The sequence below is a fragment of the Numenius arquata genome, chromosome 35, assembly GCF_964106895.1.
Source record: "Numenius arquata chromosome 35, bNumArq3.hap1.1, whole genome shotgun sequence".
NCBI lineage: Eukaryota > Metazoa > Chordata > Aves > Charadriiformes > Scolopacidae > Numenius > Numenius arquata.
In genome coordinates, this window is record NC_133610.1 from 1 (window position 1) to 22,469 (window position 22,469).

General features: G+C 60.3%; 3 protein-coding genes across 3 annotated transcripts; all 3 read left to right on the forward strand.

The window, feature by feature from the left end:
• Window positions 1-1,042: 1,042 nt before the first annotated feature.
• CCDC9 (coiled-coil domain containing 9) lies at window positions 1,043-9,497 on the forward strand (the record flags this gene model as incomplete). Its single annotated transcript, XM_074165193.1, is given in 14 exon segments — window positions 1,043-1,127; window positions 1,562-1,666; window positions 1,925-2,053; window positions 2,146-2,373; window positions 2,375-2,407; window positions 3,418-3,501; window positions 3,605-3,781; window positions 3,896-4,083; window positions 4,172-4,336; window positions 4,442-4,508; window positions 4,658-5,087; window positions 5,245-5,400; window positions 5,653-5,727; window positions 9,319-9,497. Coding segments are annotated over 14 exon segments (2,101 nt in total), but the record flags the coding sequence as incomplete, so codon positions are not given.
• A 173-nt stretch (window positions 9,498-9,670) lies between these two features.
• On the forward strand, window positions 9,671-10,381 carry LOC141476481 (C5a anaphylatoxin chemotactic receptor 1-like). Its single transcript, XM_074165171.1, has one exon. The coding sequence runs from the start codon at window positions 9,671-9,673 to the stop codon at window positions 10,379-10,381; it is 711 nt and encodes a 236-aa protein (XP_074021272.1).
• Window positions 10,382-13,382: 3,001 nt separating this feature from the next.
• DHX34 (DExH-box helicase 34) lies at window positions 13,383-21,786 on the forward strand. Its single transcript, XM_074165173.1, has 16 exons — window positions 13,383-14,042; window positions 14,698-15,009; window positions 15,994-16,263; window positions 16,460-16,562; window positions 16,660-16,877; window positions 17,068-17,242; window positions 17,340-17,533; window positions 18,481-18,582; window positions 18,739-18,972; window positions 19,055-19,222; window positions 19,309-19,420; window positions 19,551-19,657; window positions 19,735-19,992; window positions 20,118-20,294; window positions 20,491-20,614; window positions 20,804-21,786. The coding sequence occupies exons 1-16, from the start codon at window positions 13,383-13,385 to the stop codon at window positions 20,932-20,934; spliced, it is 3,345 nt and encodes a 1,114-aa protein (XP_074021274.1). The 3' UTR covers window positions 20,935-21,786.
• The last annotated feature ends 683 nt before the right edge of the window (window positions 21,787-22,469 follow it).

Here is a 22,469-nt window from a genome sequence, read left to right on the forward strand (position 1 = left end):
AGCGGCGACGGGGGGACAGCGACATGAGGGGTCGGGGGGGACAGAGGGACACGGGGACACACGGGGACATGGGGGGACGCCAACACGGGGGTCAAGGGGTCAGGGGGACACCGACACGGGGGGTGAGGGGGGGACAGCGATACAGGGGGGGCAGCGACTCGGGGACATGGGACAGAGGGACATGGTGGGACACTGACGGGGGGGGGGGGGGGACCTGGGGGGACATGGGTCAGGGGGACATAGGGACATGGGGGCAGGGGGATGTGAGGGGACAGGACAGCACAGGACACCGACACAGGGACAGGGGGGCATGGGGACATGGGGTCATATTGGTGACAGTGGGACATGGTGGGTCAGGGGGACATGGGGGACACCAACACGAGTACAGGGGAACCTAGGGGACATGGGGACACGGAGGGCCATGGGGTCACAGGGATGTGGGGACATGGGGGGACACTGAGATGGGGACATGGGGATGTGGGAGGACAAGGTGGGACACCAACATGGAGATGGGGGGATGTGGGGGACATGGGGACACGGGGACAGGGGGGGACACCAACACGGGGACGGAGGAAAAAGGGATGTGGGGACATGGGAACAGTGGGAAAAGGGGGCATGGGGACACCGGGGACATGGGAACTTGAGGGCACACTGACATGGGGACAAGGGAACACAGGGGAAAGGGTACATGTGGATGTTGGGGTGCTGGGAAATGGGGACACGGGGACAACAGGGACATGGGGACACATGGGGATATTGAGGCATGGGGACACATGGGGGGCACAGGTACATGGGGGGACATGGCGAGACACAGGGACATGGTGGGACATGGGGGAGCACAGGGACATGAGGGGACACAGGGACACGTGGGGACAGGGGGTGCCCCAGCCAGGGCAGGGGACATCATGGGGACAGCCACCCAAGCTGAGTGGAGGGGCAGCCGCCGAGGGAGGCGACAGATGGACAGCCACCCCGCCCCGCGGTGGGCCCCACCGCTCCCTCTGCCATCGCCCCTTTAACGTCCCCCCCCCGGTTCCCGCAGCGGAAGCGGAAGTCGCTGGGAGGCGGTGGGGCGGGTCCAGCCGGTTCCAGAGGGCTCCGTGTGCGGCCCCGCCGCCGCCGCCATGGTGAGGCCGGGCCCGGGGCCTCCGCCGGGGGGCGCGGTGGGGCCGGTGGTCCTGCATGGGCCTTGCCGGGGGCTGGGCCGGGGCTCGGGAGGATCGGGATGAGGCTCCGGGGGGGCTGCCTGGGCCTTGTTGGGGGCCGGTGTGGGGCTCTGGGAGGGCCAGACCTTGCCATGGGGGGGCCTGTGTGGGGCTCAGGGAGAGGCTTGGGGGGGGGGGGGAGCAGATCTTGCCAGGGGATCAGTATGGGGCTCTAGGAGGGCGGTGTGAGTAGCCTGGCACTGCTGGGGGGGCCAGTGTGGGGCTCTGGAGGTCCACGTGGGTGACCTGGCACTGCTGGGGGACCGGTGTGGGTCTCCGGGGGGCTGATGTGGGGTCGGGGGGGGAGGGGCAGATCCCTGCTCTCACCCTTTATCCCCTCCTGCCCCATCCCTCAGTCGGCGGCACTGGACCTGCGATCCAAGGAGGAGAAGGACGCGGAGCTGGACAAGCGCATCGAGGCGCTGCGCAAGAAGAACGAGGCCCTCATCAAACGATACCAGGTACCGGGGTGGGGGGGGGAGGCTCATGGGGCTCCCCACACCCCCCAGCCCCTCCATAGGGCTCCCACACCTCACCCCCTGCCATGCAGAGGCAGGGAAGGTGCTTACAGCTCCTAATCCCCTGCCTGCAGCGGCTTAACATGGGGTTTAACGTAATACAGGGGTCACAGGAGGGTGTTGGGGGGATTTCATGTCCTTACCCCCCGCCAAATTCCATGTCGGGGGTGGGGGGGTGTGTTTCCTCTATCGTGACGGCAGGAGATTGAGGAAGATCGGAAGAAGGCAGAGCAGGAGGTGACAGCGCTGCGCCGGGCACGGCCCCCCGAGGCCGAAGCCGAGAGGAGATGGGTGGATGCTAGCACCCTCCAGGTCATGCTCTCCCCCGGGGTGAGTTTGGGGGGAGGGATTTGGAGCTGGGGAACAAAGCTGGGGGGCGATGTGGGTCTCGCTGACCCCCTCATCTCCATCTCCCCCTGCAGGAGAAGCGTGTGGTGAAGGACAAGAAGCCCTTGGGCACCCCAAAACCTGGCCATGGTGCCTCCCCCCGTGTTTCAGGGCGTGCTGGGCTGCGGTCCGTCCGGTCCCCACGGGGGGAGCCCCCCCCCGACACACTCTGGGGGGAGACTGGAGGGAACAGTGTGACACTGGGAGAGCATGGGGGCTGGGGACGGCGCTTGCGGGGCCGGGGGGCGGCCGGCCCAGTGATGGGGGGGTGATGCTGGCCCCGACCGAAAGTCCAAGGTGGGTTTTTTGAGGGCCGGGTGGGTTTTTTGCATGTCATATGTGCTTTTTGGGGCAGGCAGGGAAGTTTTTTGGATGCTGTGGGGTTCTTTGGGGGCTCCAAGTGGGTTTTCTGGGGGGCCAGGTGGGGTTTCTGGATGCTGTGTGGGATTTTTGGGGGGTTGGGTAGGTTTTTTGGGGGGCCAGGTGGGTTTTCTGGGGGACCGGGTAGGGTTTCTTGATGCCATGTGGGTTTCTTTGGGGGCAGATATTTTTTTTCTGGATGCTGTGGGGCTCTTTGGGGGGTGGGTAGGTTTTTTCAATGCCTTGTGGGTATTTTGAGGGCACCAGGTGGGGTTTTCTGGATGTCATATGGGTTTTTTGGGGGGGGACAGGTGGGGTTTTTGGGGGACCAGGTAGGGTTTCTTGATGCTGTGGGTTTTTTTTGGATGCCATGTGGGTTTTTTGGGGTGACAGGTAGGGTTTTCGGGGGCCAGGTAGAGCTTCTGGATGCTGTGTGGGTTTGGGGGGGTGTCGGTTAGGCTTTTTGGGGGGCCAGGTGAGTTTTTTGGGGACCAGGTAGGGTTTCTTGATGCCATGTGAGCTTTCTGGGGGGTCAGGTGTTTATTTCTGGATGTTGTGGGGTTTTTTTGGGGGGCCGGGTAGTTTTTTTGGGGCCAGGTGGGTGTTTCTGGATGCCATGGGGGTTTTGGGGGGGGGTCTAGGTAGGCTTTTTGGGGGGCCATATGGGTTTCTTGATGCCATGTGAGCTTTTGGGGGGGCAGGTGTTTTTTTCTGGATGCTGTGTGGGTTTTTTGGGGGGGGCAGGAAGGTTTTTTGGGGTCTAGGTGTGGGGTTTTTTTTGATGCCGTTGGGGGTATTTTGGGGGGCCAAGTAGGTTTTTTGGATGCTGAGTGGGTTTTTTTGGTGGCCTTGTGGGTTTTTTTTGGGGTCAATGGGCTCACCCCACACCCCAGAGGTGTGGGAAGTGGGGGGGTGTTACTGGTTTTGGGGGGGGCGTTTCTCACCAGGAATGGGAAGAGCGACGACGACGGAACATTGAGAAAATGAACGAGGAGATGGAGAAAATCGCTGAGTATGAGAGGAACCAGCGGGTGAGGGAGGGACAGGGCACCGGGGGGGGGGGCGAGCCGGGCGGTCATGAGTGTCACCTCTGGGGGTGACAACATCCCCATTTCCCCCCCTGCCCTGACGCAGGATGGGCTTCATGAGAAGAACCCAGTGCGGAATTTCTTGGACGACCCACGACGCAGCGGCCCCTTCCAGGAGGCCGATCGCAAGGAGGGCAGTCGGCGGCACGTCCGAAACTGGGGGGGCCCTGATTTCGACAAGGTGAAGGCCGGGATGGAGCGTGAGAAAACCTGGCAAGGCCCCGTACGTATCCCCCTGCCCCCCCAACCTCATACCCCCATTTTTTTGGGGTCTTGGGGTGGATTTTTGGTGGGATTTGAGTGGTTGGGGCAGGGCTTGAGCCACCTCTGGCCACAGGGACGTCGTTCCAGTCCCAAAACTGGGGGGCAACTGGACATGACGCTCTCCATGACGGGGCGGGAACGAGCCGAGTACGTCCGGTGGAAGAAGGAACGGGATCAGATTGATCGGGAACGCCTGGCGCGGCACCGCAAACCCACTGGCCAGTGGCGGAGGGAGTGGGACGCCGAGAAATCCGACAGCATGTGTGTAACGGGGGGCATGGGGCAGGGGGGGGTGGTGGATTTGGGGAGGTTGTGGTGTCCCCCATGTTACCCGCTCCCTTTTTTTTAGGTTCAAGGAAGGCTCTGCGGTGGCACCCGCCTCGGAAGCCGGCAGCGGGGAGGAAAACAGGCGGCTTCCTCCCAAACCTCCCACTTTTGGGGAGTTTCTCACTCCACATCGCACCCCACGGAGGAAAAAGGGCCGGGGCCAGGGCGGCAGGACCAAGCCCTACAGGTGGGGGGCGCAAGGGGGTGGAGGGGGGGGCTCCTCTCTGAACTCCCTTTTTCCCTGGATTTTGGTTTCTGAGCTGTTGGGATCACCTTTCCCCTTCCCCGCCAGCATGCATGACAACCGGTGGGAGGAGAAGGAGCTGCTGGCGCCAAGCGAGGAAGCGGAGAACCAGAGGGTAAAATGCCAGAGGGAGGAAATGTGGGGTTCTTCAGCTGGGGGGCTCTTCTCCCCCATCTGACACCTGCAAATCTGTGCCCCCAGGCAGAGGAAACACCTCGTGGGGCCCTTCTCCCCCCTCTGACACCCCCAAATCTGTGCCTGCAGGCAGAGGAAACACCCAGCGAGCGCCCCCCGGAGCCCTCTGCTTCCCTGAGCCCAGAGGAGGATGAGGACCAGTGGGAGGATGTCAGTGAGGAAGAGGAGGAGGAGGAGGAGGAAGAAGAAGAGGAGGAGGAAGAGGAAGGCAGCCCAGACTTGTCGAGCGAGGCCGAACCCCCCCGCAGTGCGTCCCCCAAAGCCCAGCGTCCCCCCAGAACCGGGCAGGCTGCGGCTCCCCAACTGCCCGTGCCCCCCAGCACCCCAGAGAGGGGGGTCTGCACCCCCCCCAGTCCCTTCTCCCCCCTGGGAGGCCACCAGCCTGTCCCGGACTGGGCCGAGGAGATGGACCTGGCCTCCCCCCGCAGCAGCCTCGGGGACAGTCCCCTTTCAGGTCCCACTGTCCCCAAGGCGAGAGGGGCCCCCGGAGAGACTCCAGGTAAAACTTGGGGGGGAGCTTTGCCCCAATTCAGGTTATGGGGGGGGGTGCACACACCAGACCCCTGGGATTTGCGGGGGGACAGACACGTAGCAGGAGGAGCAGGACAAGGGAAGGGAGCAAACAGGGGTTGACCGTGGTCTCTTTCCCCCCGCAGGGCTGAGCCCCATGGAGCTGACAGGTCCCCCCAGCGGGGTGCAGAGCCCCACAGGCCCCCCCCCGGGGGAAGAAGTGAGGCCCAGCATGGGGCAAGAAGCTCTGGAGAAGCTGGAGGAGGCAGCCGGGAGCCTGGCAGAGGACAGGACACAAGGTGGCCAGAGGAATACGGGGGGGGCTGCACCCCATGGGAGCCCCTCCCCACCTTCAATCCCCCAAACTGGGGGGTTCCTGTGATCCAGGAGGGGTTTCCTGCAAGATGGAGGGGGTCACCTGCAAGCTGGGGGCGGTTCCCAGTAGCCAGAGGGGTGGTTCCTGGTAGCTGGGGGGGTTCTTTTTACCCAGGGAGGGTTCCTGTGACCCAGGGGGGATTCAGACCCCCATTTCTTCTATATTTTGGGTGTTTTTCCCCCCTCTCCAGGCACAGCGGCCGTTGCAGAGGTGGCCCCTGGCTTGGTGGAGATCACAGACTTCCAGCGGGTGCGTTTCCGTAAGAATTCCCATTCTCCAGCTGATCGCTAACGGGGGGGGACTGACCTCCGCACGCTCCGGGGCTCTGTCTGTCCTGTCTGTCCATCCGTTCGTCCTTCCCGTCTCCACTTCAGCCTCTGACACTGCTGGACTGACTCCACCTGCGAAACCCCAGGAGTTGCCGGGCTTCGGGATTCCGGTGGTTTGGGTTTCTTTTTGGGGTCCTGCCCCCACCCTGGGAAAGCGGTGGGTGGTGGGTGCTGCAGCTGCTGTGTCTGTCCATCCATCCGTCCTTCCCGTCTCTGCTTCAGCCTCTGATGCTGCCAGACTGACTCCACCTGTGAAACCCCCGGAGCTGCTGTGCTTGTGCTCCGGGATTCCAGTTGTTTTTTGGTTTTTTTTTTTTTTTGCGGTTTGGAAGGCGACGGGTGCTGTGGCTGCTGCGTCTGTCTGTCTGTCTGTCCATCTGTCCGTCCGCCCTGCATTAAAACTCTTTCCCCACCTCCCACCAAAACAGCCCCAGGGACTGATCTCTCCCTGTAGAGATGGGGGGAAGGATGTGGGGCCGGGATGATGCTCTGGGCTTGGAAAACTGGGGGGGCGAAGTACCGGCTCCCCCCTCCCGGCCAATCTGTGGGGCAGGATCAGGTCCCATGACTAGCAGGAGGGTGCAGGCAGGCACTGGACTCACCCCCCCTTCACGCCGCCTCCTTCTCCTCCTGACAGGCCGGCTGAGCCCCCCGATGTCCTCCGTCACCCGGGTCCCTCCCGCTGTGACCCTTCCAGCTTTCTAGAGACTGTGAGCCAGTGGGAATAACCCCAGGGGGGGCACCCCCACGCACAAATACCACCTGCCTGCACCCCCTTGGGGGATCTGGCCCTCACTGGGGGGGTCCCCAAATCCAGCTTGGTGCCCTGGGCCTTTAGGAGCAGAGGATGGTGGCGGTGAGGGTCCCCCAAAGGGGTTTGGGGGCTCCAGCTATGCCCCCCCCCCCCCCCCAGTTTACTTTGGTTCTGGGGGGTGGTTCCCTTCTCCTGTGCCCTGGAGCTGGGCAGGAGGGGTGGGCTTGACCCCCCCCAACTTTGGGGTGTCTCATCCCACTGGCTCTTTGTAAAATAAACCTCCAAAACGACTTTGCACCTGTTCCTTGCTCATGGGGGTCCCCTCCCCCTTGCTGCTGGGGGTCCCCCCGCCTTGCTCAGGGGATGGGTCCCCTCTCCTCCTGAGGCCAGAAAGGTGGGGGGGGGGGGGGGCGCCGTCCCGGTCCCTGGAGAGGTAACGCTGTTACCTTTTGGGGGGGTTCCTGTTTTTTGGGGGGGTGAAAGGAGGAGCGTGGGGGCTCCAGAGGAGGTTTTGGGGTTGAAACAAGGAGTGTTAAGAGCAGGGGGGGGCTCTACCTTAATCCCCCCTGCCGGGGACCGCTGGAGGGGACACTGAGGGCATGGCAGGTCCTGGCTGGGGGAGGAGAAGTCCCCTGGCTCCTTGGACTGGGGGGGGTCCCAGCAACTTTCCCTGGTCACCACGCGACACACAGGAGATGCTCCAAGCTGGAAATACCCTGAGGGGGGGAGGGAGAAGGCCCCCCCTCCCCCCCAGGCCCTCATTTGGGCTCACAAATGCTCATGAGGAAATAAATAAGGCAGGGCCTGGCACTGGGGGAGCTGCTGGGATTTAGCAGGCGCCTGGGAAGCAACAGGGAGACAATTTCGTGGAGCCGAGATGGTTCTGCCACTCGTGTGATGAGTCTGTCAGTTCCCCATTCTGGGCCCTTGTGTCCAGTAAGTGATTTGTACCTCGTTATCTGTGAAACGCATGTGAAAGCGCACACCCCTGTGCACGCTAATGGAAATTATGGAGATCACGCTAAACATACACGATGGCAGCCACTCGTCTTGGCACCCGAATCCTGTGACACGTCATCCGAGAGAAGGGACAAACCCGGGACGAGGAGAAAATAAGTGCCACTGGAGAGAATAAAGAAGAAGATGGTGCCTGGGAAGGTTCCTCCCCAAGAAAGATGGTGCCTGGGAAGATTCCCTGAAAAAAGCCGCTGGAACCAGGCCCCGTGATCTCTTTATTTCCGTCTTTTTCTCCACCTCTTCTCTTCTGTGTCCCTCAGTTTCTTGTAGAGTTGTTAAGTAACAATTAGAGTCATTAAGTAATGACCTTAAGTACCTCCTGCTGTAATTCGTTTTTTACCCAACCAATTAACGTGGCCTCGTTAAGACCTGGACTAATCATTTTGGGAAACTAATAAATGTTTGTACGTGGCCCTTGAGATTTCTCTCACCTTCATCTGCAGCCTCGGGGATTCAGGAATCTGAGTGTCCCCCCCCTTCCCGAGAGCAGGACATGACACACCCCCCCGCCCAGTGTCACCTTTGAGCTAAAACCAGCCCAATAATCCTCAAAAAAAGCACCATTTGGGGGTTGACCCCTCATTTTCCAGCCATTACACCTGGAGACGGAGCTTTCCCGGTCCCGCTGCCCTCAACTTCTTCCTCTTTTTTCCTTTTTGGCCTCCACTGATGAATTTCCCCACCCCGCCTCATTTTCATCCGCCCCCCCCTCCTGCCCCCCCCGCCGTGTTGCTTCCTGTTGGGTGCCATATAAAACCCCGGTGCCGCCAGCTCTTCCCCAGGGAGCGCAGCGGCAGCCAGTGGAAGGCAGGTGAGGGGCCGGGGGGGGTGCGCGGTGCCTGAGACTCTCTCCCTTGGCCTAAAAAAATCACCCAACACCACCACGATGGGGGGGGGAAAGTTGGACCTTTGGGTCATCTCCGTCCTGCTGGTGGGATGGATTTCCCCCCCACCCAGGGTGTGTGGTGACATTGCAGCTCCTCTTGAGGGTGTGGGTGATGGTTGGAGACACCGTGGTTCCTCCTCGTCCCTTTTTCTGTGCTCCAGGTAGCTCCATTGGCCATTGGAGGATCCCAGACCTTCCCCATCATTTCTTCTGCTTCTTCTTTAGGGTTTCCCCCTGCCTTGGTGCTGGTGATGCTTTGGGCACCGAGAGGTCATTTCCCCCCCACCCCTGCCCAGAGCCCAACTAAAATCCTCTCCTGCTGCACCCACCCAGTAGATGCTGCAGAAGGTGCTGGAGCTGCAGCTCCTCTGGTGTTTCCTCATCCAACTTCTTGCGCCACAAGGCTGGGGTCACTGCTGCAAGGAAGTGAGGAAACCTCTATTTCCTTAGTGACCGGGGCGGGGGGGGAGGGGAGACACACAGTGTGAAGCCAAGCGCTTTAGGGCTCTTGCACCACATGTTCTCCTTGAGGAGCATCTCACCGGCTTGGTCTTGGAGGTGCTGGCTCCTTACCACAAGGGGACATGACCCTTGGATGGAGAGATGATGATGATGGCCAGAAGGAAGAGCTGGTTTACAATAAGGGTGATGAGATGCTGGAACAGGTTGCCCAGAGGAGTCGTGGATGCCCCATCTTCAAGGTCAGGTTGGGCCCATCTTGGGGACAGGACTAGGAGCAACATGATCTGGTGGAAATGTCCTCGTCCAAGGAAGGGGCTGGGACAAGATGATCTTTGAAGGCCCCTTCAACCCAAACCGTTGTGTGATGATCTAACAGTGTGGTTTCTAGGTTGGGAGCTGGTGGAGGATGGACTACGCGATGTCCAATTACACCTACAATTTCTCCGACTGGGGTGACTACTCCATCTATGACTTTGATGGCTACGAAGTGCCCCACAGCTACCGCGCCATCCTGGCACTCTACGCCCTCATCTTCCTTCTGGGCGTCCTGGGCAATGGGGCCGTCATCTGGGTGACCGGCTTTGAGCTGCGGCGCACGGTCAATGGCATCTGGTTCCTCAACCTCTCCGTGGCCGACCTCCTCTGTTGCCTGGCACTGCCCTTCCTGGCCCTACCACTGGCCCGTGATCACCACTGGCCATTGGGTCGCTTCGCCTGCAAGGTGGTGCCCTCCCTCACTATCCTGAACATGTTTGCCAGTGTCCTCCTCCTGACGGCCATCAGCATTGACCGTTGCACATTGGTGACACAGCCGGTGTGGTGCCAAAACCACCGGACCCTGGGGCTGGCCCGGGGGGCTTGCGCGGCCGCCTGGTTCCTGGCCACACTCCTCACCCTTCCCTCCTTCATCTTCCGCACCACCCGTTACGATGACTTCTCAGAGAAGATCACCTGTGTCATGGAATACCAGTCTGTGGGGCGCCACCAGCACCTCACTGAGCTCATCACCTCCATCACCCGCTTCCTCTGCGGCTTCCTGATGCCCTTTGTGGTGATCACAGCTTGCTACAGCCTGCTCCTGGCCCGTGTCCACAGCAGGGGCTTTGCCCGCTCCCAGAAAGCCATCAAGCTCATCTTGGTGGTCATCATCAGCTTCTTCATCTGCTGGTTGCCCTACCACGTGGTGGGCTTGGTCATAGCCTCCACCCATCGTCACAGCACCGTGTTCAAGGGTGCCTGGGAAGCTGACCCCATCGTGACAGGCATTGCCTACATCAACAGCTGCATCAACCCCATCATCTACGTTGTCATGGGCCAGGACTTCAAGGACAAGTTCCAGAGGTCCTGGAGGGCCGTGCTGCGGGGTGTGCTGAGTGACGACCCCACCAGCACCATGGGGAACAGTAGTATGAAGACCAAGTCTACTGTGGATGACCAAAGCATCAGCACCATCGTGTGACCAGGAGCACAGTAGCTCTGGGGCTGGAATGTTGCTTTTTTTTTTCTCAAGGGCACCACCTTCTCCTCTTCTTCGGAAGATCCTGCTGGGCCACCACCTTCTCCTGGGGATCCCGCTGGGTCCCATAGAGAGAAGATACCTCCACTGTCCCCTTTCCCCATGGTGGCAAGCTGGGGAAGTTGTGTCCCCACCTAACCCTGGGGACCTCCTGGCTCCCATGGTGGCCTGTCAGCAGAGAGAGGACTTTCTCCTTGCACCCAGTACCACATTCTTCCGCTTCTCCAGCCCAAGTGTGGATCCTTTTCCCAGACCCTCCCCTCTCTCAGCCCCATAAAAGCCACCTCCCAGCCCCACATCTCTACTACCCAGTGAGGTTCAAGCCAAACTCCTCTCCGTCACCCCAAAAAATCAAGTCCACCCCACTGATGGGGGTCCTTTGCCCTCCCCCTGGGCTTCACCATAGCCCTGTCCACAGTCGTCAGTAAATATTGAATCTCCTCAAGTCTTGAGCAAGATCTTAGGCCCTTGGTTCTCCTTTTTTGGGTTGGTTATTGGGCAAGATTTTTGCTGGCTCGGTGGGTTTTGAGCTGGCAGGTGATGCAGTAAGTGTCCCCAGCATGTCCCCCGCCCCTGGAAAGTCCTTGTGGTGGGTGGTAAACTCTGCCCCATGGTCTTGCATCACCTCGTGGGAGCTGGTGGAGGGTGGTGGTTGAGGCTGGTCTGATTTTTCGTCGTCCCAGTGCTGCCCAGCCCAGGGGCAAGTAGGGCAGGGACGGTTGGGGACAGCAGGGATGGTTGGGGACAGCTGGGCACCATGGGGATGGGCACAGTGGAGATGATTGGGGACAGTGGGGCACAGCGGGGATGGGCACAGTGGGGATGGTGGGACACAGTGGTGACAGTTGGGGATGGCCGGGAACCACCCAGATGGATAGGGATGGTCAGGGACAGTGAGGACAGTGGGGCACAGCAGTGATGGCTGGGGACAGGGGGGCACCACAGGGATGGTTGGGGACAGTAGGAACACTTGGAGACAGTGGGGCCCAACAGTGATGGCTGGGGACAATGGGAGACAGTGGGGACGGTTTAGGACACTGGGGCACAGTGGTGGTGGTTGGGGACAGTGGAGACAATAAGGCCAGTGGGGGCACTAGGGACATTTGGGACAGTGGGGCACAGAGGTGATGGTTGGGGACAGCTGGGGACATTGGGGACAGTGGGGGACAGCAGTGATGCTTGGGAACCCTGGGGGAGAGTTGGGGACAGTGGGGACATTGGGGATGGTTAGGGCCAGTGGGGATAGTGCAGACATTGGGGACAGTGGGGCACAGTGATGATGGTTGGGGACAGTGGGGGACAGTTGGGGATATTGGGGACACTGGGGACATTGTGGCACAGCGGTGATGATTGGGGACAGCAGGAACAGTTGGGGACAGTGGGGGGAGAACGGAGGGGGGCAGTGGAGGGACAGTTAGGGACAGTGGGGCCACTGGGGCACAGCGGTGCCCGCAGCCTCCGCTCGCCCCGTCGGGGGGCTCCGGGGACACCCCGCCCCTTGTCCCCGCCCCTTGTCCCCCCCGCCACGGCCCCTCCTCTTCCCCTCCGCTGCGGCGCTGGGGCGCCCTCTGGCGGCCGCTGCCGGTGGGTGAGTCGGGCCCGGCCGGGCCTGGGAGGCGGGAGCGGGCCCGGCCCCGGGGCGGCGGCGGCTGCCGGGGGGGACCGGCGGGGCCGGGGACAGGTAGGAAACTGGGGCCCGGGCGGGCCTGAGGCGGGGCTGGCGGGGGGGGGGGGGGGGCTCTGGGGAGCCGGGCCGGGAGTGAGGTCCCTGGAGTGGGGCTCCTGGAGTGGGGCCTCGTGGGGCTGGGCCGGGGTGTGGGGGAGTTCCATGGGGCTGAGGCAGGGAGCACGGGGGTCTCGGGGGTTGGGTTTGGGTGCGTGGGGTCCCATTGGGCTGGGGTGGGGTGTATGAGGGTCCCAGGGGTCTGGGCTGGGGGGTGTGTGGGGTCCCAGGGGTGTGGGTCGTGGTGTGTGTGGGTCCCAGCAGGCTGGGCTGGGGGGTGTGGGTGTTCTCCGGGGCTGGGATGCCGTGTGTATGGGTCCCAGGGGGATGGGGCGTGTGGGGTCCCAGGGGGCTGGATTGCAATGTGTGGGGGTGCAAGGGGGCTGGCCTGGGGTGTATGGGTGTCCCATGGGGCTGGATGGGGTAGGTGGGGATAATGAGGGGGCTGGGATGGGTTCCATGAGGAACCCAGGGATCTAGACTGGTTTGTGGGGTTCTCAGGGGGCTGGGCTGGGTTGGGTTGCGTGGGGGTCCCAGGGGGCTGGGATATGGGGTGTGTAGGGTCCCAGGGGACTGGAATGGAGTCTGTGGGGTCCCAGGAGGCTGGTTGCTGTGTATGGGGGTCCTGTGGGGCTCGGATGGGGTGTGTGGGTGTCCTATGGGGTTGGGATGGGGTGTATGGGGTCCCAGGGGGCTGGGGTGGGGTGCAGGGGGTTCCCAGAGGGCTAGGCTGGGTTGTGTGGGTGTCTCAGGGGGCCAAGTTGCGTTGCATGGAGGTCCCATGGGGCTGAGCTGGGGTGTGTGGGAGTCCCAGGGGGCAGGGATGGGGTGCGTGGGTATTTTATGGGGCTGGGCTGGGGTGTGTGTGGGTCCTGTGGGGCTGAGATGGGGGGCATGGGGGTCTCAGTGATCTGGGACAGGTTGTGTGGGGGTCTCAGGGGGCTGGGATATGGGGGGAGTGTCCCATGGGGCTGGGATGGGGGTTGTGTGGGTCCCAGGGGGCCGGGTGGGCCATGGGGGCTCCCGGAACATGTGGGGTGCTGGGGGTCCTGGCTGGGGGCACGGAGGAGGCTCACAGATGTGAGGGGGGGACAGCTGGGGCCACGACCAGTGCCAAGCAGGGGGTCACATCCTGCCCCCCAACCCTTCAAGCACCCCAGGAGGATCTCAGGCACTGCCCCCCACCTCCCACCATCGTGGCAGCGTCCCCCGGCCCCGGAGATGCCATGGGAGAAGGAGGAGAGTGGCTCCCGGCCACGAGGAGAGCGGGCCCAGTTGCCCTCCCAGTGGGACTGGGACTGTCCTGCCACGCGCCGCTGCCTGGAAGAGCTCTATTTCCCCCAGCAGGATCCCACCGCCACTGCTTCCCAGGATATTCCCAATTTCTGGGCTTTTTTCCAGCGCCTCCGACGTTTCCAGAGCCGGAAAACCCACCCCGAGCTGTGCCCAGAGGTGGCCACTGCTGGCTCCCTGGACCTGCCCCACCGCTACGACCCCCGGTACCGCATCAACCTCTCGCTTCCCAGGGTGGGGCGTGAAGATTCCGGCATCCCCCAGGAACGCCTCACTGAATTCCGCGCCGCTTTCTTACACTACCTGGATTTCACCCAAAAACAAAGCTTCGCCAAACTGGCCAAACTCCACCGAGAACGAGCCGCGCTCCCCATCGCCCAGTACCGGGAGCGGTTGCTGGAGGCGGTGGCCCAGAACCAGGTGGTGGTGGTCGCCGGCGACACTGGCTGCGGCAAATCCACACAGGTGCCCCAGTTCCTGCTGGCGGCCGGTTATAGCCATGTGGCTTGTACCCAGCCCCGCCGCATTGCCTGCATCTCCCTGGCCAAACGGGTGGCCTTCGAGAGCCTGCACCAGTACGGCAACCAGGTGAGCTTGCACCACCAGTTGAGGAGCAACTGGGAGCCACTGGGCACTCACCGCCTTCTTACTGGGCGCCATTGGTGAAGAGTGGGCTGTAGTAACTGGGCTGGGGGCCGGTTGGTCAGTCCTGAAGCCATCAGGAGCTGGGGCTAGGGGTGGTGGTGAAAACAGTCGGGTGTATTTGATTTTTATTTTATTTTATTTGACTTTTGGAATTTTTATTTTTTTATTTTAATTTTTTTAAACTTGATTTTTATTTTATTTTTTTCAATTTTATTTTATTTTTCAATTTTATTTGATTATTTTATTTGGTTTTTTTCTGATCTTATTTGGGTTTTTAAATTTTACTTGGTTTTTTATTTTATTTGATATATTTTATTTTTAATTTGTTTTTATTTTTTCGATTTTAATTCTGTATTTTATTTTTTCATTTTTTAAATTACTTTTATTTTTAATTTTTGTTTTGTTTTGTTTTTTTAGCTTTTTCAATTTTATTGGATTTTTTATTCAATTTTATTTGACTTTAAGATTTTGGGGGGGTTGTTGATGTTTTTCAATTTTATTGGATTTTTTTTCAATTTTTTTGGGAGGGTGTATCTTTTTTAATTATATTTGATTTTTTTCCCCATTTTTTCCATTCCCCTCCTTTCCCCCCCCCCAGGTGGGCTACCAGATCCGCTTCGAGAGCACACGTTCCCCCGCCACCAGGCTGCTGTTCTTGACGGAGGGGCTGCTGCTGCGGCAGGCGCAGCGGGCACCGATGCTGCCCGGGTACCGCGTCCTGGTGGCCGACGAGGTCCACGAGCGGCACCTGCACGGGGACGTCCTGCTGGGAGTCCTGCGCCGCCTCCTGTCCGCCCGCCCCGACCTCCGGCTGGTCCTTATGTCGGCCACCATCAACATCCGCCTCTTCTCGGGGTACTTCGGGGGGGCCCCGGTACTGCAGGTGCCAGGGAGGATCTTCCCCATCTCGGTGAGGACGGAGGAGGTTTGGGGCTGAATCTGGGCGGGAATCATCGAATCACAGAATGGTTTGGGTTGGAAGGGACCTTAAAGCCCATCCAGTCCCAACCCCTGCCCTGGGCAGGGACACCTCCCACCAGACCAGGTTGCTCCAAGCCCCCTCCAACCTGGCCTTGAACCCCTCCAGGGATGGGGCAGCCACAGCTTCTCTGGGCAACCTGGGCCAGGCTCTCACCACCCTCACAGCAAAGAATTTCTTCCCCACATCTCATCTCAATCTCCCCTCTTTCAGTGTCAAACCATCACCCCTTGTCCTATGGCTCCCCTCCCTGATCCAGAGTCCCTCCCCAGCTTTCCTGGAGCCCCTTTAGGGACTGGAAGGGGCTCCAAGGTCTCCCTGGAGCCTTCTCTTCTCCAAGCTGAACCCCCCAACTCTCTCAGCCTGTCCTCCCAGCAGAGGGGCTCCAGCCCCCCCAGCATCTCCGGGGCCTCCTCTGGCCCTGCTCCAACAGGTCCACATCCTTCTGCTGTTGGTGGCCCCAGAGCTGGAGGCAGCACTGGGGGGGGGGGTGTATCCCCTGAGTGGAGCAGAGGGGCAGAATTTCCCCCCTCGCCCTGCTGGCCACGCTGCTGGGGACACAGCCCAGGGTGTGGGGGGCTTTCTGGGCTGCCAGCACACGTTGCTGGCTCATGTGGAGCTTCTCATCCCCCAGCGCCCCCAAGTCCTTCTCCTCAGGGCTGTTCTCCAGCCATTTTCCGCCCAACCTGGGTTTGTGCCTGGGATTGCTCTGACTCAGGGACAGGACCTTGCACTTGGCCTGGTTGAACTTTATGAGGTTGTCACAGTCCCACCTCTCCAGCCTGTCCAGGTCCCTCTGGATGTCACATCCCTTCCCTCCAGTGTGTCACTGTGCCACACAGCTTAGTGTCATCACCAAACTTGCTGAGGGTGCCCTCAATGGAGTCAATGCCTTCGCTGTGTCTTCTTATGCAGGTCATCTATCAGCCCATCCCTAAGGAAGAGGCCCCGGCAGGTGGGAAATGGGGGAAACCGGAGCGCCTGGACCCTCTGCCGTACCTGCGGGTGCTTCAGGCCATCGACCATAAGTACCCTCCAGAGGAACGGGGGGACCTGCTGGTCTTCCTCAGTGGGGTGGCCGAGATCGGGGCCGTGCAGGAGGCGGCCCAGGCTTACGCCACCCGCACCCAGCGCTGGATTGTCCTCCCCCTGCACAGCACCCTCTCGGTGGCCGAGCAGGACAAGGTGGGCCAGGGACCAGCACAGAGGGGTCCCAACTGGGATTTGGCAGCCGGGTGGCACCCAGCAAAGAACTCCCAGAGCTCAGCACCCCAATTTTGGGTGCTTTCAGGGTGCAACCAATGGGTGCAGCCTGTGTGGACCTTCTCCCTGCTCTGGGGACAGCCGTGCTGACCCAAGACCGTCATTTTTCCTCCTTCAGGTGTTTGACGTCCCCCCTCCCGGCGTCCGTAAGTGCATCCTCTCCACCAACATCGCGGAGACCTCAGTGACCATTGACGGCGTCCGCTTTGTCCTGGATTCGGGTAAAGAACCCAATTCCCTTCGCTGCCAGGTGGGAAAACTTCTCCCTCCCCTCCCGCCCTGCCCTGAGCTTCTCCTTCCCTCTCCTGCTGCCTCCAGGGAAGGTGAAGGAGATGAGTTACGACCCTCAGGGCAAACTCCGGCGGCTGCAGGAGTTCTGGATCAGCCGTGCCAGTGCCGAGCAGCGTAAGGGACGCGCTGGCAGGACCGGCCCCGGCGTCTGCTATCGCCTTTATGCCGAATCTGACTACGACGCCTTCTCCCCTTACCCTGTGCCAGAGATCCAGCGGGTAGCGCTTGATTCTCTGGTGCTCCAGGTAAAATTGGGGCCCTCTGCTCGCCTTGGGGGGTTTTCTTGGGGTTGGGGGGAAATTTGGGGGGATCTCAGCCAGCCAAGCAGGAGACCAGGCTGCTGCTCGAGTGTCAGGGTGGAATGGGTCTTCAGAGAACTCGGGCTTTTCCTGTTGTTGTTGGGGTGGGTTCCATGTCTGATTTTTTTTCTCTCAGTTAAAGAGTATGGGGCTGGGCGACCCCCGGACCTTCCCGTTCCTGGAGCCCCCACCCTTGTCCAGCCTGGAGACAGCCCTGCGGTACCTGCGGGACCAGGGAGCCCTGGACGAGGCTGAAGACCTGACACCTATCGGGAACGTGCTGGCCCAGCTGCCAGTAGACGTGGTAGTCGGTGAGAAATTTGGGGCACCCCTCCTTTGATGGCAGGAGGATTTGGGGGTGTCCCCCCCTCCTTTGTCCTCACTGCCTGCCCTGCCCTCCCTGTGCAGGCAAGATGCTGGTCCTGGGCACCCTCTTTGGCCTGGCTGAGCCCACCCTGACGGTGGCGGCGGTGCTGAGTGTCCCGTCCCCCTTCCTGAGACCCGCTCACCCCAACCCCGACTGTGCCACAGCCCGGCGGCCCCTGGAGAGCCCCCATGGTGACCCCCTGACGCTGCTCAACCTTTTCAACGAGTGGGTCCAGGTGGGATTCCTGTCTAAGAGGGTGATAAGAGACACGTTTGGGGGGGACTCTTGTTTCGGGGTAAAGGGTGCCTGAGTCCATGTGGGAGGCTGCAGGGGCTGGTTTTGGGATGTGGGGAGTGGTAACAGGGACAAGCCGTCCCTGCTGGGGTCACAGAATGGTAGAGGTCGGAGGGATCTCTGGAGACCACCCAGTCCAACCCCCTGCCAGAGCAGGGTTACCCGGAGCAGGCTGGAGAGGATCACATCCAGGCGGGTTTGGAATATCTCCAGAGAAGGAGACTCCACCACCTCTCTGGGCAGCCTGTTCCAGGGCTCTGCCACCCTCAAAGGAAATAAGTTCCTCCTCATGTTTAGGTGGAACTTCTTATGATCAGGTTTGTGCCCATTTCCTCTTGTCCTGTCACTGGGCACCACTGAAAAAAGACTGGCCCCATCATCCTGACACCCACCATTGATGAGATCCCCTCCTCAGCCTTCTCCAGACTAAAAAGACCCAAGTCCCTCAGCCTTTCCTCAGCAGAGAGATGTTCTAGTTCCCTCATCATCTTCATAGCCCTTTGCTGGACCCTCTGCAGCAGTTCCCTGTCCTTCTTGAACCGGGGAGCCCAGAACTGGACCCAGTGCTCCAGATGGCGCCTCACCAGGGCAGAGCAGAGGGGGAGGATGACCTCCCTGGACCTGCCGGCCACCCTCTTCCTGATGCACCCCAGGATGGTGTTGGCCTTCTTGGCCACAAGGGCCCATTGCTGGCTCATGGGCATCTTGGTGTCTACCAGGACTCCCAGGTCTTTCTCCATCAGGTCAGCCCCAACCTGTACTAGTTTGTGGGATGATTCCTCCCCGGGTGCAGGACCGTACACTTGCCTGTGTTGAACTTCATCAGGTTCCTCTGGCCCAACTTTCCAGGGCTGAGCCCTGTTTGTTTTTTTTTTTTTCTCGGAGCAGGTGAAATCGGAGCAGAGTGGCAGCTCTCGGAAGTGGTGCCGGAGGCGAGGTTTGGAGGAGCATCGTCTTTATGAAGCTGCCAACCTTCGGCGCCAGTTCCAGGTGAAAGGGGGAGGACACAGGATCCGGCTTTGGTGGCATTCGCTTTTGGGCCAGGGAGGGCATTGCTGGCACGGAGAAGAGCTGAAAATTGCAAACACCCACGACCTGCCCGTCTGCCCCCCCGCCGGGCTCAACAACCCTGTCCCACCCCCCCAGGAGCTTCTTCGAGACCACCAGCTACTGGAGGAAGATTCTGGCCGCCCCAGTGACAGCTACAGCCGGCAGAGCCGGCACCGGGAACGCCGGGAGCTGCACCGGCTCTGGCGATCCCACACCGAGACAGAAGGTCGGAAGCGCAAGGTGCTGCGGCTGCAGGATGGAGCAGACGCCTCCTCTGGCGAGGAGGATGGTGATACCTGTGGGAAGAGGGAGCGCAGCATTGATATCCAGGTGATCCCTTGCATCCCACTCCTCTCCCTGGGGGGCAGGATTTGGCCATCGGGACCCCTGACGCTGTGTCTTGTCCCTGCAGGACGTCAAGTTCAAGCTCCGCCACAACGTGGAGGAGCTCCAGGCCGTCTCCAGCTCGGCCCTCTCCTCCTCCCAGCTCACCCTGCTCAAACTGGTGCTGTGCCGGGGGCTTTACCCCCAACTGGCTGTCCCCGACCAGCTCAACAGCAGCCGCAAAGACTCCGATCAGGTCCGAGTCCTCCCCATTCCGCACCCCGGGGGGGTCTTCGCCAGCCCCTCACTCTCCCTCAACGCTCCATTTTGCTCTGGCTGCAGATTTTTCATACCAAAAACAAGCAAGGGGTCGTCCTTCATCCCACCTGTGTCTTCGCCACCAGCCCAGAGCTGCTCCACGCCAAGGAGGGACGGGAGCGTGGTGGGACCAGAGGTAGGGTAACCCTAATCCTGCAGGATTTGGCTCTGCTTCTCCCTGGCTTTTCGCCTGCCCAGTGAAAGCGCCGCCAGGGCTGAGGGAGAGGTTTGGGGTCCAGCTGAGACACCCCCTTTTGACCCTGCAGAGCCCATAGAGGGGCTGAGCTGCCACCATCAGCTCCTGGCCTTTGTCTCACTGCTGGAGACCAACAAGCCCTACCTGGTGAACTGTGTCCGGGTGCCAGCCCTCCAGGTGAGCTCTTTGCTCCCCTCCTCTTCCTCACCGAGAGCCTTCATCACCCCATAGCAGTTGCATTTTGGCTCCTCCAGGCTCTCCTTCTCTTCTCCCGCTCGCTGGACACCAGTGGGGACTGCACCCGGCTGGTGGCCGACGGGTGGCTGGAGGTCACCATCCCCGATGCAGACTCTGCCCTGCGCCTGCTCTCCATGGCTCTGCAGCTCCGTTCCTCCTGGGAAAAACTCCTTCATCAGCTGCTGGAAGGTCGGGGAGAGGAACCAGGCCACCAGCCGAGCCCCCGCGACATGTCTCTGCTCACCCGGGGGCTACTGGACTTCCTGCAGATGGAGGTGATGCCTCTGCAGGGCTTTAATCTGTCTCTGGTGTCTTGCGTGGGGTTGCAGGCTGGGAAAGGAGGATGAGAGGAGCTGGCACACACCCCCCCCCATCCCTGTGTTCTCACGTCCCCTTGTAGGTGCCATATCGTCTGCGCCAGCTCACAGGACTGGAGAAACAGAACCTCTATGTCGGTCCCCAAACAGTGGCCGCTTCTCCCCAGCTCCCGGGGCTCTTCCAGGGGACAGAGATGAAGCCTGACGAGGTGAAAGGTGGCCACAGGGTGATGGACTTTCTCACCTACAACTGTCTGGCCGTGAGTACAGCCCTCTCCCACCCCGCCCACCCTGCCATCTCTGCCCTCCCTGCCATCTCTGCCCTCCCTGCCCTGCCCACCCACTCTGCATGCCCCTCCGCCTGCTCGCTCTGCCCTCTCTGCCCTGCCTACCTTCTCTGCCTGCCCTGCCTGTCAACCCCCCGGGGTGCCTGAGCATCCCCTCTCATTCCCGCAGACGGACGTGGATCTCTACAGCGACTGTCTGCGGAGCTTCTGGACCTGTCCCCACTGCGACCTCCACATGCCCTTCACCCCCCTGGAGCGCATGTGCCACCAAAGCGCTTGCCGGCCCCCCGAGGGTGAGTCGTGTGTGTCTCCCCCTTCCCTGGGGCTGGGACAAAGGACAATCGGGGAGAACCAGCCTGGATTTTCCCTGGGGCTTTTAGGAGATGCCACCGAGCACCATATTTTGGGGGTGCAATAGCAGAGGGGTAAGAAAAGCGTCTTTGGTTTTCTTCTGATCCTGGTTCTTCTGCCTTTTCCCACAGGCCCCCTGGAAGAACCCTCGGAAAACTCCAAAACCTCCGCTCTGCACCGATCCTACCACTGCGACATCTGCCAGCGGGATTTCACCTTCACTCCCACAGAAATCCTCCGCCACAAGAAGCAGCACCAGTAACCAGAGCTCACTAGGACTCTCAGCACCAGCTGGTGGGATGCCGGGGTCCTCCCCCATCACTCAGGGACCCCCAGAACAGGGAGAACCCCACAATAAACTGCTACCTCCGTTGCTCTCGGGTGAGTCTTGCTGGGTCCCACAAGGGATTTGCTGTTTTGGGGGCCACCAGCAGCTCATTCATCATCCCTGGAGGGGTGCAACTGAATTTCAGGCCTTTTTTATTTTGAATAAATAAGACTTTTGGAGCAAATTGGCCCTGGCCCAGAGTGTGTCGCTGGAGGTTGGGGTTCCCCTGCCCATGGGGGTGTCCCGGTTGGGGGTCAGCAACCCAGATGTGGAGGATGAAGGGGTGTTTGGGGGGGGGTCTCTTGGAGGTCTCAGGCCTGGTGCAGCACAGCCAGCGTGTGGCACTCCTCTCCCAGCATCATCCCCGCCGCAGCTTTACCTGTTGTATCCCCTGGGAAAAGCATCGGAGGGGGCCGTGCTGGGACTTGCCTACCCCCAGGATTCACAAAACACCCCCCAAGACTCCCCCAAAATTTAAAACAAGTGACCTGAGTGTCCCTTTGGGGGCCGCTCACTCCCAACGCAGCGAGAAGACGTTGAGATGTTGCCTTGTGCATCGGGGCTGGCTCTGGCCCTTTTTTGGGCTGAAAACACCTGGAAAAAGGAAAATGCGGAGTGGCTTTCAGCCCTGCTGTGCCCCACGGAGGCAAATACCGTGACAACAGGAACTTCTCAGCTGTCTAAACCCATTTAAAATGCATTAATTATCAGCCCGTGCAGTTCATTAGGCTCAAGCAGGGTTATTATACAGGTCCCTTCTAATTAAAGCCATTTGATGGTATTTTTAACTCTGTGGCTTGTTGCGTTTTATTCACCAGGTGAAGAAAATAATAAATAAGCGTGGTTGAGCCAGGCTTGTGACATTTTGGGGTGAGGAGCTGCTCTAAGAGCAGAGTTTCCTGGGATTTTACATTATTTATATTTATATTTACATTAATAAATTGTGCCAGGGCTTGGTGCACGTTGCTGCCCGCAAAAGAGGTGGGACAGGGGAAAAGAGCGCTTCCTCCTCCCCTTTTTTTCTCATTTTAAATTGATTTTCCTCCCTTTTTGAATTCCCTTTTCCCTCCCAGCTTGCACTCTTTGCTGTTTGTCTCCCCCACCCCTGCCACTTCTTGATTGGGTTTATCTGCAATTAATTACCGCTTGGGCACAAGGTAATGCCTGGCTGGTGGCGTCACGGTGCTTCACTAATTAATTAAATGGGCGATTTGCTGAGCAGATTATTTGCTTGGGGAGGCAGGGGGAGGGATGCTAATTTGAGCCCATCCCTTCGCCTGGTGCAACCCCCCCCTGCTTTTGGGGTGCAGGGAGCGCCATTGCCCCCCAGTTTAGCAATGCAGGGGAAGGAGATGATGCTCCTCACGAGTCCCTGTTGCCATGGCAGTGAGGTGGGATGGGAGATGCTCCTGCCATGGCAACGGGCATCAGATAGGTTGGGCTCTGCTGGTTTTGGCCCCGATTTTTTG